At 41.5% G+C, this 19,257-nt stretch overlaps 1 protein-coding gene across 1 annotated transcript in view; it reads right to left on the reverse strand.

Moving 5' to 3' along the window:
- Positions 1–19,257, reverse strand: part of LOC138293500 (vitamin D3 hydroxylase-associated protein-like) — a 392,308-nt gene that overhangs the window by 56,970 nt on the left and 316,081 nt on the right. The window contains exon 13 of the mRNA XM_069232738.1: positions 12,643–12,751. Within this exon, the coding sequence (XP_069088839.1) occupies positions 12,643–12,751 (109 nt within the window). The remainder of the gene's footprint in view (positions 1–12,642; positions 12,752–19,257) is intronic.

The following is a 19,257-nucleotide window of genomic DNA, read 5'->3' on the forward strand; positions in this document are numbered from 1 at the left end:
GAAGAAACAATGTTGTTTAAATTGTGTATACAGTCAGACAAGGTTTAATCCCATTATCTACAACTGCTAATGCTTTCTGCTAATTTTCCTGATCTACTTGCCTTAACCGGGCAGCAGCTTCTTGCTGGGAAAGTTTCAAAATTCCAATATACTGCATATAAGAAGCGCTTTCTACATTGTCTTCTGGAGCCTAAGAGGAAATCCTGCAAATCTGTATCATTAGACAGGAGACTGAGGTGTTCTTTAACAGCATTTAGTGAGGAACCTTTTCTCCATTGCTGGCAAAATTTTCCTACACTGTATGTTGTTACTGTACCCGAATGTTATGGTAACACATTGCGAGGGTCTGGCCTATTCGTTCCAAAACCCTGTGAAGTTTACAAAACATGCATGACAAACATTCATGTCTACCGGACACAATAAGCATCCACCAGGACGTGAAGGTGATGTGTTAAATGTTCCATTTTGGACCCATTTATCAAGCTGATCTTCAGTTGCATTAATGTATTTTCCCATTTGCAAAATTTAGCCGGGGCAGGGATACTGGATGCATTAAAGTCCTTAATGTTTGCCAAGCCTAAACAACTTGTCTGTTGTACAGTTTCATTTAAAAATCTAATTTGAACAGGTATCAGGCATGCTCTAAATAAAGCTTCCTTTCCCCTTATTTGCCAATTCTTAGTTCCTCATACACTTTTTAAATCAATCAATTTTAACCAACATTCATAGCCTTGTATAGCCAACAAGGAAAACAAAGGAATCAGAATAAATGCAATCACTGGCAATTTAAAATAATACGACTTAGCATTCTTCACATTGTGCCCAGAAAAATAAACAAACTTTTCAGAATATGTTTTGGAACTCCCCATTGGCGGAGTTGGACAGTGTTCCCATTGTATATAATTAAAAATAGTCTTTGGGGTAATTGCTCTGTGAATGAAAGGATGTCCATCAAAATTATACAATAACATATTGCCATAATTTTCTCTTGATTGATAAAGATCCTCACTTACAAATACAGGGAAATATTGCAAATCAGGCATCATAGAATCAACTATTTTCACATCCCAATCATCAGAAAACACTCCGGGTGTTATTACATCGTACACGTTTAAACACATATGGAATTTGATTGACCTCCGTCGGGCCATATAAATCAAATGATAATTTATCCCAAACAATCCCATCAGGAATTGGTATGGCTGAAATATTCACTAGGGACAAGTCTCTGCGGACCTTATGGGAGGAAAAATGTGGTTTTAGGACCTCATCCACTAGTTCAACTGTAGAGCGTTCAGGAAGGTAATGACATGTATTAGTGAAAAAAAAACAATTCAAAGGAGAAAGGCAAGTACAGCTAATAAGAGCCACAGAGAGTTCCATGGAAGAATGAAATAGTTAATTTTGAGCCAAATTATCAGCTTACGTGCTCTTGACAGTTCTGATATCCAGAAGCAGTTCTTACAAAAACAGGAGCCATGATTGGAAGAGGAGAGCTTGTAGAAATCTCCCTCGGTAATTCATAGTAGACTATACCATCCATTTGTGTTGAATTTGAGTAGAATTGGTCAACGTTGTTGACATTACTTGTCACAGAAGAAGTTAATGGTACTAATGAAAGATCATTTTCCACCCTCCCCACTTTCAGAGAGGTGTCAGCGTTGCTGCTTAAAACCTGTTGAGGAGCTGTAGTGAGAGGGCTTTGGGTGCTACCCAGGAGTCCTCCAGGTTTGCTGTGCAGGATCGGCCATATGGTGTAGCTTGACATTGTCGATGGAGACAAAGCGATTTTCTTTAAAACCAGATAGTGGGGGCAGAATGACAGTTCTGGTACCATGTATTCCTAGGACTGGAACCAGTCCACAATAGGAAGGACCAAACTCCTTTTTCACAGCAACCTTTTCACACACTAGATCCTCAATTTTAGGAATCCTACAAGTAGGTGTTATTGGTGCATCCCCTATTCCCAATGAGGCGCCACTGGCAGAAGCGCTGTTGTCATGGAAATATTGTAAGTCCTTCAAGACAGTGACATGTTCATTTATGTCAAAAGGTGTATCTGCCGCCTCTGCGCCTGGGCCATCACGATCTGGAACATATATTTGTGTACCGAACAGGCATTCATACAAGGTAAGCACCCCGGGGACCTTCTGGGCAGATTATTAAGTACTCTCTGGACCCCATACAGGTGATTAAGCCAACTACGGCCCATACCTAATACTCTAGTTGTTAAGGATTGCTTTAAATCCTGGTTTTGTCACTCCACTACACTATTTTCCTCAGTATGAAATGGGGATGAATAATACAGTTAGACCCCTAACAAAGCCATGGTGTCCCTGAAAGCCATTAGGCGAAAGCAGGGCCCTGGTCCAAGTGTAAAGCCACAACTGCATATGTGCCGATAAAGACTTGTAAATCTTTAATAACAGATCATGAGTCAACAGCAAGTACAATGTATTTGTATGCACCATCAGGTGTTAGGGGACCACAGTGGTTCAAGTACACACATTGTAAAGGTTTGTTGGAAATTAGGAGGGGTGTCTACGGTGGGCGTGTTACGGTGGACCCTTTTATTTGATGACAAATGTCACAGAAAAAGACATACTACAAGGTCTCTTTGTATAGACCTGGCCACCAGTAGCATGACTGTAACAATGAAATAGTAGCCACTACACAAGCAGGGGCAGAAGAAACTCCCTCATGCACTGCTTTAATCAATTCTGGTCTTTGATCTTTGCCGGGGATCACTCGATCACCCACCCCTGGTATTGTCACTAGGGCAGTATTGAGGCTTGATATGCAGTAGGAATATTTGGCAGGATATGCCTTGGGCATGGGCTTGCCATCAGCCGAAGCTTTCACAGCAGCCAGTGTTTCATCATCCAATTTTGTTCTAGAACATGTTATTGCAACAACAGAAGCATATCTTCTGCTGACTTATCTGCTTAATCAGCCAAGGTATTGCCAGAAATTGTATTCCAACACACTGATGTCCCAGTGTATGTACAACATGGATATTCGGTAGCATTTCTTTCAGATCCGCTACTTTCCTTTTGAATCTCCGGACTTATTTTGGTGCCAGTAATGCAGACATTCACTAAAGGACTGGACAGAGTAGTATGATTCACAGACGATTAATGTTAACTGTTCTGGATCCATATGTTCCAGTGCCATCACCAGAGCATTGAGCTCTTCTAATTCTGCAGTGCAGTCCCTTATGGTCTGCATGTAAGTGTGTTGTGGACGGAATTCACTATCTTTTATGTAGCCACTCACAACCGCGCAAGTGGCGGAGTTTTGATGCTCTGTGTCTACTGCGGTTTGGGCTGAGCCATCAGTGTACATAATTATTGGATATTGTTAAATAGGCAGTGTGTAATTTTGAGGCAAAAATATAATCAACATCAGTGACCATCAGAAAGGTTGCCCAGTGAATCCAAAGTGGATGTAGTGCTTTAGCATTAGGGAACGCTAGCTTTGATGACAGCCTCAAGGGCTGGGATTGGACATACAACAATAATGTTTTTCCCCTGGGCCAGAGGTCTCCCTTTAATGAAAGCCATCTGAACAGCAGTGAGAATTTTCTCTGTAGGAGCAAAGTGTTGTTCTGCTGTGGAAGATAAATACGATTTGTATGCAATCGGGACGATCTCACCCTCATTGAATGTTACATAGATGAAACCAATGGAACCAGCAATTAGTCTGATGACCATGGGACTTTTGTTGTCACTTGTGTGTAAGTGTTTAGCTCCAAGCATGTCTTGTTGTAGTGCTCTGAGAATGCGTGTTTTTGACTATTCAATATTTACTTGAAAAGTCAGGACGTATTAAGTCATATAATGGTTTAATGTGTTATGCATAATCTGGAATGCATGTTCTGCCAAAGTTTAAAAGGCCTAACAATGACTGGAGCTTTTTGATAGTGTTTGGAGGTTGCAGTTGTGCACATTTCTCTAAAAATTGGGGTGCTAGGCTCTCACCTTCATCCGATAATTTGTATCCCAAGAACAGGACACTAAGGAAGGCGATTGTTATTTTTTTTAAATTTAATTTGTAGCCTCAGTCAGCAAATCCCACAACTATGTGGGCAACCCGTCTTACATGTTGTATGAGGTCATCGTCCATAAGGTCATCTAAGTAGATCAACACCTCAGGTCAAAGCTTTGTAAAATAGAAGTAACACAAACTGAAAATATCCCTGGACTGTTCTTGTAACCTTTTTTGGGAGCCTTAAGCGCTAAAACTTGTTAAATTCCTACTTTCAGATGCTATGTTTTGGCAGAAAAATACGCTGGAAATATCCAAGGCTGTTTTGTATTTTTTGCGCACTGTTTATAAGTGCTGTGCTGTGTACATTTTGTATGGCAAATGTGTGAGTATGACTGTTTAAATGTCTGTGATTTATGGCTATTCTATATGAATGGTCCGGTTTAGCTATGGGGCACAATGGATTGTTCATTGGTGAGACACAGGGTTTGATTAAGCCCTGGTACTCTAGCTCTGTGAGTATTTCCATGGCAGGTGCTTTTGCTTCATGCTTTATTGGATATTGGGGTTGCGGTTGGGGTTGGGATCTTATTGGTATTACATGATAGGGTGAATCTTCATCCCACCCAACGTGGTTGTGATATAACGCGGGTGCCAGTGCCTTAGCCTAATGAATGGCGTGAGCTTCCATGAGCTCTCTGGGAAAAAGGGGAGAGAAAGAGCGTTCAATTACCTCTTCCCCATGTGGGAGATTACGGACACAAATTCTGGTGGCCAATCCTTTTCAGCCAGCAAAATATCATAAATGGTAACAACACAATCCCAAAAGATGGCTTCTATTGTGTGCTTAATGTTAATGTCTCCTTCTAAGTGTAATGTTACTATATACACCCTATCGGGTGTGGAGACACGCATGTCTGCAGTCTCAACTTGTAAAAAGTCATCAGTAGTTTACACCTCCAGGTGCTCTTGAAGGTTCCGGTGAACTATTGTGACCTCTGCCACGCTGCCTAGCAGTGACAGTGCCCACTTCCTGTTCTTCAGTAGAGCTCTCTTCCTGAGTGGCATGTCATTTAGCAATCACTGCCACTTTTTTCTTTTTGAATTGGGGTTTTTGTTAGGGAAGTTTCTCTTCTCTCTTAACAGAAACTTCTGATGAGCATTGTGAGACCTTTTTCGGTTTCACATACTCTGTTTGCTGCTTTGACCACCCACCTCTCTCAGTGCATTTATCTGGTGAGTCCTGAAAGGAACGAGATTGGTATGTGTCAGTATATTGATATCTGTCAGGCATTTTTATATTATCTCTATTTCCAAGGTTATAGCAATTTTGAGTGGTCCCTGTATGCAGAGATTCTCCCCTTTCTTTTTTAGGTGTTTGTCTTTGTTTATCCCAGCATTATTTAGAACCCTCAGGTGCTTGCTTGGTAGAATCTTTATTAGATTTATCCAATAATTGTAGTTTAACAGGTTTGGCCCCAGAACATCTCGACCAATGCTAGAGTAGGCCTTAGAGATAATCTTTAGCAGCTCGCGTCCTTGATCCTGTGCAGGAACGTCCTGGAGCCGCATATGCACTGCTAGTGCAACTACTTACCATTTAAGTTTACTTAATATAATTGAAGATACAGTGGCGAAATTGCCCGTTAATTGCATCCCCAAGTCCAGGGGCAGGGCAGCCCCGTATTTATCTTGAATATGTTTTAACACCTCCGGAAGATTGGCAAGTGTTGGTGTACTGTGTGCGGTAGTATAGAGTGTGGCAAATACCGTGCCCCAAGTATTGCAGTTATCTACTGTGGGAACCATCCCAAATGGCAAGCACACAGTGAGAATTCTATGTTTATCCCGAGGTCCCACTTGGGGAAAAACTGCTTCCAGCGCATTTATTTTTTGAGCTAACCAAAACGGAATATCCTCCCATTTGGCAGGCACCTTACCATTGATTGAATATACAGTCGCAGGATTAATGCCTGGCATAACTGCTTGTGGTTGTGCTGGGGCAGCACATGCTGGGTTAATATTTAAGGTCTACATTACAACTTGTACTAACAGTCTGTATATTGCTGTAAGCTCAGCATATAAGTGGTGAACCTCAGCTACCACCAAGGTTGTCGCATCAGGATGCAGTCTATATATGGCCATTAGAGGCCAGGTAGGACCTTCATTGCTCATAGGACCTAACCTAACATGTAATATTGTATGTTGTGGGGTGCTATCAAGCCAGGTATTATGTTCTTGATAAGATAGAGTTATCTTTAAGTATGCATAAGCTCTGTATTGTGCAGGTATATTAGCAGGTTTGTGTCACACCTATTTTCACACCCAGAGAGACAGGCCCCATCAACTCCCGGCACGCAAGGCTAAAGGTCATGTGCAGAATGGGGTTGGGTAGTTAGGGTGTTGGCCACAGCATCTGGCTGCAGGCCCGATCCTGCGGCCAACCCTGACAGCCCACGGCCAAAGGACATGCGAGGCACAGGCTTAGGTGGTTATAAGGGTTCGCAGCAGGGCCTGGCCAGTGGCTAGGCCCTGTGGCTAACCTCTGCTGTACATGGAGTTGGGTTGTTATAGAGGTTGGCCTCAGGGTCTGGCGACAGTGCACAGCCGCCTTGCATGGCTAAAGGGTGCGTGCAGCAGTGGTTGGATTAACATATAGTGATGAAAAATTCTTTATTTTAAAAAAAACCATTGAAATTCACTGAAAAAAACAAAGGTTACAGAGATGTTAAAGTTAGGGAACAGAATTTAAAAAACTGAAATTCACTTAAAAAATGAGTCATAGTTACCTTACGGTGCGAGTTATAGTTACTTGAAATAACTAACTATAATAGGTGAATTTCTATGGTTTTGTATGTTTAAAATGTGAGCTTAACTATTACATCCCTGTAACCTTTGGGTTTTTTAAGTGAAATATATATATATATTGAAAGTGTCACTTACCCAGTAGACATCTGTTCGTGGCAATGTTTTTAGGTTGACAGTAGTATACAAAATGTTTCCATTTAGCTGCATAGCACTGTCTGGTTGTAGGTTTACGCGCTTCTTTTAGAATGTTCATACATTCTGATGGAAGTTGCAGATTTCCAAATTCTATGACCTCAGGAGCCAAATCGCCAGATTGAGCACACTGGGATTGGGATGTCTGATTTAACCTTTAAGTTAATATGTCTGGTGTGTTTGGAAGCTTGTGATGTGGTACTACAGACAGACCCAACAGTGTTGTGTACCAGTGTTGACGTGCCCACGTGGGAGCTATAAGTATCATAGTGAGGGAGGTGTGACGGATCTTGTTGACAAGAAATGGAATTAGTGGGAGAGGGGGAAAAGCGTAAGCAAATATCCCTGACCAATTGATCCATAGAGCGAGGGTGTGGGTACCTGGATGCGAAGTTTGGGCATTTTGCGTTTTCGCTTGTTGCAAAGAGGTCTATGTCTGGTGTTCCCCACATGCGACAGAACTGTTGAATCACTTGTGGATGAATCTCCCATTTGTGTATTTGTTGCTGCGTCCTGCTTAAGAGGTCCGCTAGTTGCTTGTGTATCCCTGGAATATACTCTGCTAGTATCTGAATGTGATTGTGAATTGCCCATTTCCAAATTGTCTGTGCTAGAAGGGACAATTGGGATGAGTGAGTCCCCCCTGTGTTTGTAGATAATACATTGTTGTCATGTTGTCTGTCCTTTTCACAACTGTTGTGTGTGTGTGATCTTTGTTTGGAATGCTTTGACTGCTAGGAACACTGCTAGCAATTCCAAGTGATTTATGTGGTACGTTTGTTGAATTGAGTCCCATTCTCCCTGTATAGTAAGACTGTTGGAATGGGCTCCCCAACCTGTTATTGATGCATCGGTGGTGACTATGGTCTGTGCACAGGGTCCTGAAATGGTGGCACTTTTGATAAGTTGGTGTGATTCCACCATTGCAGAGAGTTGTAAGTTTGGCGGTCCAACAACACTTAGGGGGTCATTACGACCCTGGGGGCCGGCGGTAAGGTGGTGGTAACACCGCCAACAGGCTGGCAGTGTACCGCCAGCAATTATGACCGTGGCGGAATTGCCACGGCCATACCGCCGGCCCCTCCAATATCCCGCCAGGATTCATTGAAAGGCTGGCGGTAAGGGGACTTGGGGTGCCCCTGGGGGACCCTGCACTGCCCATGCACTTGGCATGGGCAGTGCAGGGGCCCCCAGGCATAGCCCCATTGCGCATTTCACTGCCCGAATTTCGGGCAGTGAAATGTGCGACGGGTGCTACTGCACCCGCTGCACATCAGCATTGCCGCCGGCTCTATTACGAGCCGGCAGCAATGTTGATGTGACATTTCCGCTGGGCCAGCGGACGGTAACACTGTTACCGTCCGCTGGCCCAGCGGAAATGTCATAATAGGGAGCCAGGAATACCGCCGGCAATGGCGGTATTCTGTCTCCCGCGGCCTCGGCGGTCTTTTTACAAGACCGCCGAGGTCGTAATGACCCCCTAAATCTTGAAGTTGACCCTGTGCCTGAAACCATTTTTGTGAGAGACACTGTTGTAGGGGGTCTCATGTTTAGATGTGCATTGGGTACTATTGCTATGCACGATTACATAATTCCCAACAGTTTCATGAAACTGTGTAAGTTTGATTGTATTGTAGTTGAGATATGAGACTGTGGAAAGCTTGAATTCTTTGTGGATTTGGGAATGCTAATGCTGACTGAGTATTCAGAATTGCTCTCAGATATGGTTGTATTTGTGCTGGTTGGAGATGGGATTTTTGGTAATTGACTGTGAACCCTAGACTGTGTGGGGTATCACTTGTGATTGTGTGTGTTGTTGAAAAGTCAGAATGGTGCAGTCTTTTATGAACCAGTTATCCAGATAGGGAAAGACATGTATATGTTGCCTTCTGAGGTATGCTGCAACTTCTGGTAGGCATTTGTTGAAAACCCTTGGTGCTGTTACTCCAAAGGGTAGCACACTGAATTGGTAGTTCTTGCCTGCTATGAAAAATCTTAGGTATTTGCGATGAGCTGGATAAATGGGAATATGGAAGTAAGAATCTTTTAGATTTAATGCTGTCATATAGTCCTGTTTTTGTAATAAGGGAATGACTTCCTGAAGAGTGGCCATAAGGAAATGCTCCGAGAGAATGTACTGATTGAGGGGTCTGAGACTTAGGATTGGTCTGAGAGTACCATCCTTTTTGGGTATAAGGAAGTATAGAGAATCGACTCCTGTCCCTTGTTGAGATATAGGTACCATCCTTATTGCACCTTTAAGTAGAAGTGATTGTGCTTCTTGTTTTAACAAGTTGAGGTGTTCCAGAGAAAGCCTGTGTGTACAAGGGGGGATGTTTGGTGGAGTAGAGATGAGTTCTAGGCAATAGCCATTCTGGATAATTGACAGCACCCATTGATCTGATGTAATGTTGTGCCATTGTTGGTAGAAATTCTGCAGTCTTCCTCCCATAGGAGATGTGTACTGTGTGGGGATGCGTAGAAAGTCACTGTTTGGATGAGGTGGAGGCACCCCTAGTGGCGGTAGATTTACCTCTACATCTAAAGTTGTTCCCCTTGTAGGATCCTCTGAAAGACCCTCTAGTGTAATATTGTTGTACCTGCTTTTGTTGGGACTGAGAGGGTTCTGAAGTTGATGGTTTAAAACCACATCTGAACTGGGGCCTACCAAAAGTACCCAGAGCGGGTGTTGTATAAAGGGCACCCATAGCCTTAGCTGTTTGAGAGACCTTTTTTAATGTTTCTATTGTGGTATCCACCTCTGGTCCAAATAATTGCTATTTATTAAAAGGCATATTGAGTACAGCCTGCTGTATCTCAGGTTTGAATCCTGAAGTTCACAACCATGCATGACTTCTGATGATAACACTAGTATTAATACCCCTGGCTGCGGTGTCTGCTGCATCTAGGGCAGATCTAATTTGGTTGTTGGAGATAGCCTGTCCCTCAGTAACTATTTGCTGTGCTCTTTTTTGGTGTTCCAGAGGGAGATATTGTAGGAACTCCTACATTTCATTCCGATGGGCCTTATCATATCTGGTTGAAAGAGCCTGGGAGGTGGCAATTTTCCAGTGATTTGCAGCTTGGGTTGCCACTCTCTTCCCTGCTGCATCAAACTTCTTTATCGGGAAGGAGCATCCCTGGTGGACACACTATTTGCCCTTTTTCTTGCAGCACTAACAACAATAGAGTCAGGTGGCAATTGTTGTGAGACAAAGAGTGGATCTGATGGTGCAGCCTTGTATTTTGTGTCTACCCTTGGTGTAAGCACCCTAGCCTTCACTGGTTCTTTAAAAATGCCACCTGCATGCTTAAGCATGCCTGGGAGCATTGGCAGGCATTGATAACCCTTGTGCGTAGATGATAGTGTGTTAAATAAAAACTCATCCTCTGTGGGATCTGAGTGCAACTGCACATTGTGATATGCAGCTGCCCTAGCAATGACCTGATTATAGGCAGTGGTGTCTTCAGGTGGAGAGTGCCTAGTGGGGTATAAAACAGGGTCATTAGATGGAATAGGGTCTGGGTCATACAAATCCCAAGGGTCTACATTGTAAGGAGCGTCACCAAACGCATCCCCATGTGAAGAAACAGGAGATTGCGGAGAAAAATGTGTAGGTGAGGGTGGTGATGGTGGAATATCAGGTGGTGGAGAAATGGGAAGCAAAGGAGAGTGTGGTGGTGAAGGCTGATGTACTGCCGTTGGTTTCTCCTTGTGCTTGTATATTTTTGCAGGTGAAGGCCCAGCTTCTAATGTCTCTTGGGGAGATAATTTCCTCTAAGTTGTAGATGAGGAGAAGCAATAATCCTTCCAGTATCTTTAAAGATTTGGGTCCATATTTATAATTTTTTTGCGCCGGATTTGCACCATTTTGTGACGTAAAAGCGGTGCAAACTTACAAAATATAACTATATTTTGTACGTTTGCACTGCTTTTGCGTCAAAAAATTATGCGGATGTGGCGCAAAAAAGTATAAATATGGGCCCTGGATTTGGTGCTATTTGTCATCCATCACTTCAAGTATGGGTCTTATCTCTGAAGATTCTTCTGTAGTTAGAGCATATTTCTTCCCCACAGGTTTTAGCTCAGAAAGTTTGTAGACTGAGTGTTTTAATCGGACTGAGAATGTCGACTCCGAAATAGATGGTAGCTTTTTCGGCTCCGAAATGGATGTTGGGTGTTTCAGCTCTGAAGTGGAAGTCTCCACTCTTCAAGTCTATCCCGAAACAGGTGTTGGGCACTGTTCAGTTGATGCCGAATGCATCTTAGTCTTTTTCAGTGCCGAACCCGGGGGCTGATCATTGAGATGTATCTTTTGGGTTGGACTATGGCCAGCAAGCAGTGGTGGACCCAAGATCATTTCTGATGTCTTTTTGGATGTTTTTTGGTGATGGGAAGGGGCTGGCGTACTCATGTACTGCGCCGCTGGAAATTGGCTGTACCCATCGGAGTCTCGGTCGGAATCAGAATCGGTGATGGAAACTGCAGTCTGCGCTTCCTCCTCTCCAAATATGTCGGACGTTCCTTTCCAACGACTTGAATGCCATCTCTAACGAATGCGCTCTTTGATCCCGCAGAGTTTTCTTGGACTGGAAGGATCGACACGCCTCACAGGTTTCCTCCTTGTAATCAGGAGAGAGGCAGAGGTTGCACACAGAGTGTTGGTCGGTGTATGGGCACTTGGCGTGGCACCGAGGGCACATGCGAAACAGAGTCCGATCCTTCAGCCTGTGTCAAAGTAGGCCCGGGAAGGTTGCCTGAAAAGACGTTTATTCGATCCTGACGATGCAATCGGATCGAAAACTATACCAACATTTACAGAAAGAATAGAAACGTTCAGGTAGTACCAGAGAAAGAGGAAACACATCCGATCCTGACGGCAGAGAGAAAACAATCTAACGAAGGACTCGATGCCCATGCGCACTATCACAGAGAGGAGGAGTCACTCAATCTCATTACTGGAAAAACCTTCTTCAAAGAAAAACAACTTGTAACACTCCGAGCCCATCATTAGATGGCGGACGTATGCAAGGCATGTGTATCTGCAGTTACACATGCTATTGAACATATATAAATCAAGGTTTGTACTTACCTGTAAAATAAGTATATTATATTTACTACCAAGCCCTTTACCATGCACATGACTTTACCATTCATGCCTTTACAATATAATTTGTTGTAAATGCATGCATGGTAATGGTATAGTCCTTGTAAAAGCATGCATGGTCAAGGTTATGCGTGATACCTGTATCGTACAGTCCGCGTTGTAAAAGCATCAGTGGTAATAGCATGTGTGGTTCCGTCATACAACCCTCTATCCTACCCATGCTCCATCACGGTCTGCCTGAACTTGTGACTTTCCCCCATTCTAATGCAACCAAATGACCACGAGTGGCGATTTGTGCTTTTACCTGCTATTTTCACCAACAACTTTAAAACTGCATAGCTCCAATTCTACTTAGTTGGTTTTAAATCATACTGCAATTATTTCATTTTTTAAATGTTGCTCTGTTTTTCTAAATTGGTTTGTGATTTTTCTAGTGTTGTGTTTTCACTTTATTACCGTTTGAGTGCTGCAAAAATACTTTATGCATGCATGTGATGCAAGAACACGATTTCAGTCTCTAATTAAAAGCCCACATTTCATACATTACCAAGTAGTTTTCCAGGGTATCCAATATTGAACGCCGGACCCAACATTGGGCCTAACACAACATCTAAATTCAGCCTCCTCCATTCTGCAATAAATGTTTGGCAGTAGTCCTGGATAAAAAGGAGAAAAAACAACAAGGGGGATAAGCAAAGAGTTTCAGAGCACATATTGGTATTACAATGACATTTGATAAAATATTGTTTTCTTTTTAAAGGTACAATTAAAATATATTTGAAACCTCAAAGGGAAGAGTCTCTACATTACACCCAGAGACTCAGAAATGCTGACGAAACCAATGAATGGCGCAAAACTCAGCATTACAAAATAGAATTTATGAAGATAGTTCAAGGCTTTCCTTGGTGAACCTGTGCAGAGATATTCAATAAAATACATCTGCAAAGTCTGAATGAAGGGTATTTGAGAGCAGCTCTGTCTCAGGCCTTTATGTACTATTGATATATAATTACATAGGGAGGGGAGGTACATCTCAGCAGATGTGCCTTGCCAGATCAAGAAGTCAGGATATATCAGTAGTTGAAAGGTGTTAAATTTTCCCCACAAAAACTCAACACCCTTCCTACATAGAGATGTAGGAAACATCATTTGCAATCTAGAGTAGGAGCGGGATGGTAGTTACATAGATAAGTGTGAAGGTTAGGTAGGATTTGAATATTCAGTCTAAATGTGCACTGGAGTCATGATGTACCTCACTGATGAATCCCAAAAAGGCTGAAACCAGCATACCTTTTGGTATGCTATGACAAATGATGATTTGAAAGGAAATGTGTCCCAGGCAATTGCTGATGACTTAATCCTTTGCAAGCATTAGACCCATCTAATTTTATCGCTTTACTGTTTTGTATAATCCTGTGCCCTGGAAAACTGTCCATGGTTTACGGGCTAACCTATGATGTTTCATATACTTATACTTACATGTATCTTTATATTTGAATTTAGGTTATATCACATACTCTGATTTGTAGATCCTGTAATGTTTAGTATTGGACAATGGCTATAATACCAAGTAAAAGATGGTGGCACAAACATCAGCCATTCACAGAACAGATGGAGGTAGGAACTGGGCTAATGCGATACGACTACCTGGGAGTGTGGAGCTGGTTGTAAGCCAGATGGATGTTAGATTCAGTGAAACTTACATGTGTTCAGGCAGCACTTTATCATGTACACGTTAAAGGGCTAACAGAACAGGCATCATTGAAAGTATGTTTTATGTACCTTTAGCACTTGTGAACCGCAGGAGAAACTGATACTCTTATACATGTTTGAACATTTTGGCATAATTAAAAGAATAATAAGATATGTGTTAGTTAATTTGCGAAAGAACCTCTATATTTGCATGACACTTTTACCCAACATCGATATGGAAAACCGATTTAATCATGAGAACCTTGATTTCTAATTTGACAAAATGGTAGATTAAACGTTTTATGCCTGATTTTGCAAATATTTAACACTCTCCAAACACAGGCTACGCTCATAGAAAATAGAATATCGGTCAATTAGAACATCAGTTAACTAGAGATAAGGGCACACAATATTTCCCAAATTCATATATTATACACCAAAGCCATAAACACACTGCAGTCACAGAAAGCAAGTACCTGTGACCTCAGTCAATTAGAAATCAAAGAACCATACGCAAAGAGCGCCCAAACTCAGGAAGTGACATGAAACCATGCAAACGATAGAAACATTACAATAATAATACAATGCAACATAACAAACAGAAACTACTACAGTGGCTCCCTTCGCAGCATGCATAGCGCATCAAGCAGATGCCATGTTTAAATGGCCAGTTCAGCAACCGTTCCATCTTGCCTGGCTATCTTGTAGCCAGCGATAGTGTGGCAATGTCAGGTGCTGATGCAGGGTTCCACCAGGTTTCTGTGAGGAAAATCAGCTCCGGGGCTTTTTTGTGCAGTAGGTCCCAAATCTCTCTGGTGTGTTTGGTGAGTGAGGTAGTGTTGAGAAGGATGCATGTGAGTGTGTAGTGTTGTGAGGGTGGCTGCAAGACTGTGTGAGTGCGAGGTGGGTGTCGGGTGCTGTCATAGCGGTTAGTGTTGGATGTTCGTAAGGGCATGAAAATTTACAGGAAGAGCAGGAAAACACTCCTTCAGTGTGGAGTAGTGGTTGAGGGTGCAGAGGGTCGCAACTTGGTAGCAGCAGGAGGGGGAGGGCCAGGGTTCCTGTGCTGGGCACGTTCTAGGTGCAGATGGGCTTGCCATTGAATAGGCTTCAATTTGACTGTGGCACGCCCACTGCGCATGTCTGTCTGGTTAGTGCCCACACTGTGGCAGCTATTAAGTAGGCACTGGGAGGGAAGGGGAGTGATGTCACTTTCTGTGCAGATGAGTGATGAAAATGATTCCTCTTGCTTGGCTTCTTCTTTTAAAGACATTTTTGGCAAGAAACCAGTGTTGGCACTCCCTATGCAGATGGATGATGGAAATCTCTACATCATGGTAAAAAAGTCTAAACATTCCCTGACCTTTTTGAAAATCCAGCTACATGGCTTAAGTGGATAGTGTGGGTGCCATTGGTTAGTGCCATCCCCCAGGAACAGAATGGTTTTCATTACTTCTGTTGACCAATAGTTAATTCTCTAGCCCTCCTTTTGATTGTCAAAAATATGTTAAAACAAGAAAGGTTTTTTGGTGTATATAGATTTCTCGATTGCCGTGGTTGAGTTAATTGGAGGATATTCAAAATTCGTAATTTAGGGGGGTTGAAAACTGTTTACTCGCATTAACAATTGAGTTACAGAATAATAACTGGATTAACATTTTAATAAGGTCACACCCAATTACTCTGTTTCAGATAATAATTTTCTATGTTTTTGTTAAGGTAAGAACTCCATGGAACACACACACAGATAGTGGGTATGTCTTCCCTAATTCCAAAATGTAAAGAGCCCTCTATCCTCCGTCATATCTCCTTGCACCTCAGCCATACCAGAACCAGCTCAATTCTATTCCCCTTAATAAAAAAGGAGATGTTCCTGTGATACTTTGTGGTGTTCAACTGAAATCTAGAGTTGTTATCGAATCCTGAGATCCGAATGAGATGACAACTCGAAGACAGTGCGTGAGCAGCACAATGATATGCATATACTACAGCAATCTCTTTTTTCATAAAAACAAAACAACAAAAAAATCTTCAAGTGTTACTTTTCATAAAACACATGAAAATTGCAATACAAAATTAATACATTTAAGTATTTTGGCACTTTTTAGAACCATGGCCACAACCAGGGGTAACCTACTGTTATACTTCAAATTCACTTAAATATCATGACATTTTAGAAACACAACCACGAGTGGTAATGCTACTAGCATTCACGTCATCATCTACATTCAAATCAGAGTTCTCATTCTGCTCCCTACCTTCACACATACCAGACACGTTCCCCTCCATGTTGCTTCCAGACAAATTCTGACCAATTGTGTTCACAATTACATTGTCATTCATTATTGTGTCATGAACATACTCGTGCAACAGCACATCTTTTCTTTCCAATGTATTCTCAAAAGTTTTCCTCTGTACCTCATCCACCATCACAAGATTCCTTTAAGACCACCATCTACCATCCTCTAGCTTGACAGAACTTCTTGCAACACAAACAACTTTGAAGGGTCCCCTAAACGTAAAGTTTAAGTTAGGTCCCCTGTGCCAAATATCTTTCAATGTAACCCAACATCCCACTTTTAACTCTTTCGACCACAATCTATGATTTACATCAAAATCATCTTTCATTTTATTATTTTTCAATTACCCCAGAAACAACTATTTCCATTGACACCATGTCCATCATACTACTACTACTACTCCTCTCTTTCATCATACCAGAACCAGCTCCATTCTAGCCTCTATTCCCCTTAATAAAAAAAGGGAGATGCTCATGTGATACTTTGTGGTGTGTTATGATGTGCCCAAATCTTGGTTCCCAAAAATTCTCCAACATCTACACCACACCTCAAAGCAGTTTGAATACTTTTTTAAAGAATTATGCTACTTTGCTCACCAGCTCTGTTACTTTGTGGGTTATACAGAGCCATAGTGTAGTGTTTTATGTTCTTTAAGAAAGTTTTCCATTTTGTCTGAAACCAGTTGCACTCCATTATCAGTAAACAACTCCAGAGGATTACCTTCAATAGCAAATAATTTAGCCAAAAATCCTAAAGTACTTAGTTCACTATTCTTTGCTGGAATCCGGCTTCAGGAGTAAATTTCCCACTCCTTAAGAAAATGTCATTTTAAATGGATAATTCTGCAGAAACACAATACAATGCAATAGTTTGCCACATGAATGCTCTACTGTTGGCCATCCAGAACACATAAATTGCATGTTCTTAGCAATAGAAATGTCCTTCTCAGTCTCTTAGCCATTCATCCTCTGAAATACAGCTATAACAATATTTTACTGCATTCACAACCGCTACAGCACATTCTTTGTCAAACAAGCATAGTTTGTCACCTTCACACACCTGAGGAAATCTGGATGAACAGACAATTCATGCATTTGTACCACCTGCAATGTACTGTGCAACTAAACTGAATTCCTGTAACTTTGGACAAAGTTTGTATTAACCTGGATGAGGCACTCCCTGTCCCTTTTCTTCCTAATAGATACATTAGTGGTTTATGATCTGTGCATCAGATAAACTTAGTTCCCTATATGTATGTCTTATAATTTTTCAATCCCCCTTTTCAATCTTCTCTCTCAGTTGTGAAGTATTTTCTCTCAATATAATTTAATGTTCTTGACACAAATGCTTTTGTATTCTAATCCCTGCCTGCTCTTTGAGACAGCACTGCTCTAACACCCACACCACTCACATCAACAGTAATGGTACACTGACGTCCTACCATAAAAGTTTTTACAGCCAGGACTATAGAAAAAAAAAATTCATACTTTAATAAATGTTTTGTTCCTTATCAGTCCAAACAAATTTTGCTTTAAAAAAAAAACATTTTTCAATGTTTCCATAGGAATTGCATAACCTTGTGCAAATCTAGAATAATAATCTCTCAACCCTATGAATGATTTCAACTGGTCCTTATCTTCAGGATGTGGAATTTCCAGTGCTTTTAAAAGATAGATCATCCTCAGGATTTATACCCTTATCAGTAATTCTGTGTCCCATATAATCAACTGAATTGTTTAAGAATTTGCACTTTTCTCCTGTCACAGTCATACCTTGCTCCTCCGAAACACACAACACTTTGTTTAATAAGTCATTATGTTCACTAACATCTGGAAAAAATAATATATCATCCTGGGACATCATCATCCCAGGAATCTCTCTAAACAAATGGAACATTAATTTATGGACTCTGCTCGCCATGGATGCATGGCCAAAAGGCAACCTCAAATATTTGTACACACCGAATTGTTTAATAAAGATAGTCAATAATTGTGAACGTTTTTCAAGGGGAACTTGATGCTATGCTGCGTTTAAGTATATTAATCCAAACACTAGTGCCCTCCACCAATGTCAACACTTCTTGCACTTTGGGTAGGGGATGGCAGTCAACAAGAATATTCTTGTTCAGCGAATACAAATCACAAGTGGATCTGGCCATTTTTTTTTGCAGTGACAATGGCACTGACCCATTCTCATGTGCTTACAGACTCTATAATTCCGTCTTTACTTAATTCATCCAGGTGTTGCTTAAGATACTCTCTAATTCTTAGAGAAACATTTCTAACTTTGTGTTTTACGGGGATGGCCTCTTTTTTCACACAAATCTCAAGCTCAAGCACCTTAACTTTACCTACAGTACCCGTGAACACTTTTTAATGTTTCTTTAAAATCACTAACAATCCATCCCACAAATCTGTAATAAGCATGACTGAGGTATCGCTATCAGGTCTTGAAACAATGCTTAACAATAATATCTCTTCCATCTACTGCAGAGTACATTTTTGTTTTAATTTCCCTGTCCTTGAATCCCATAATATCTTGGAAAAAACTACCGTTTCTATTTCCTTATCACTATATGCAACAGCTTTAATGTCAGACTTACACTACTTCACGTTGCTCCACGGTTTCTTGAAAGTCCCAATATCCAATATAGTTACTGACAAACCAGAATCAGCCATGACATCCAATTCAACTTTCCCAATAGTAATTTTACAGAATGGGCCACCCTCCATTTTACATTGTATATCACCAATTTCTACAGATAGAATTACCCTCTTGGTAATTTCCTGAATTTCCACATTATGAACACTATTCACCTTGACTACACTACAAGCTGGTTTACAATTCATATAATATGACCAGCCTTCTGACACTTATTACACTTTTTCCCGATAGCAGGGCAATTTACATTATGACTGATATGCTTCGACCACATCTGTAACAAATATTAGTTTTAGGGCCAGATGTATGAATCTGGCCCATTGCGATTCGGTAATTGCGATTTTTAAGAAATCGCAATTACCGACTCGCAAAGGGCCATGTATCACATTTGCGATTCGGTAATTGCGATTTCTTAAAAATCGCAAATGCCATTACCGAATCGCAAATTGCAATACTGGCCCCATTCGCAGCTATGGGCCTGTTGGCCCATAGCTGCAAATTTTTTGTAT

This window comes from Pleurodeles waltl, chromosome 4_2 (genome assembly GCF_031143425.1).
Source record: "Pleurodeles waltl isolate 20211129_DDA chromosome 4_2, aPleWal1.hap1.20221129, whole genome shotgun sequence".
NCBI classification, from domain to species: domain Eukaryota; kingdom Metazoa; phylum Chordata; class Amphibia; order Caudata; family Salamandridae; genus Pleurodeles; species Pleurodeles waltl.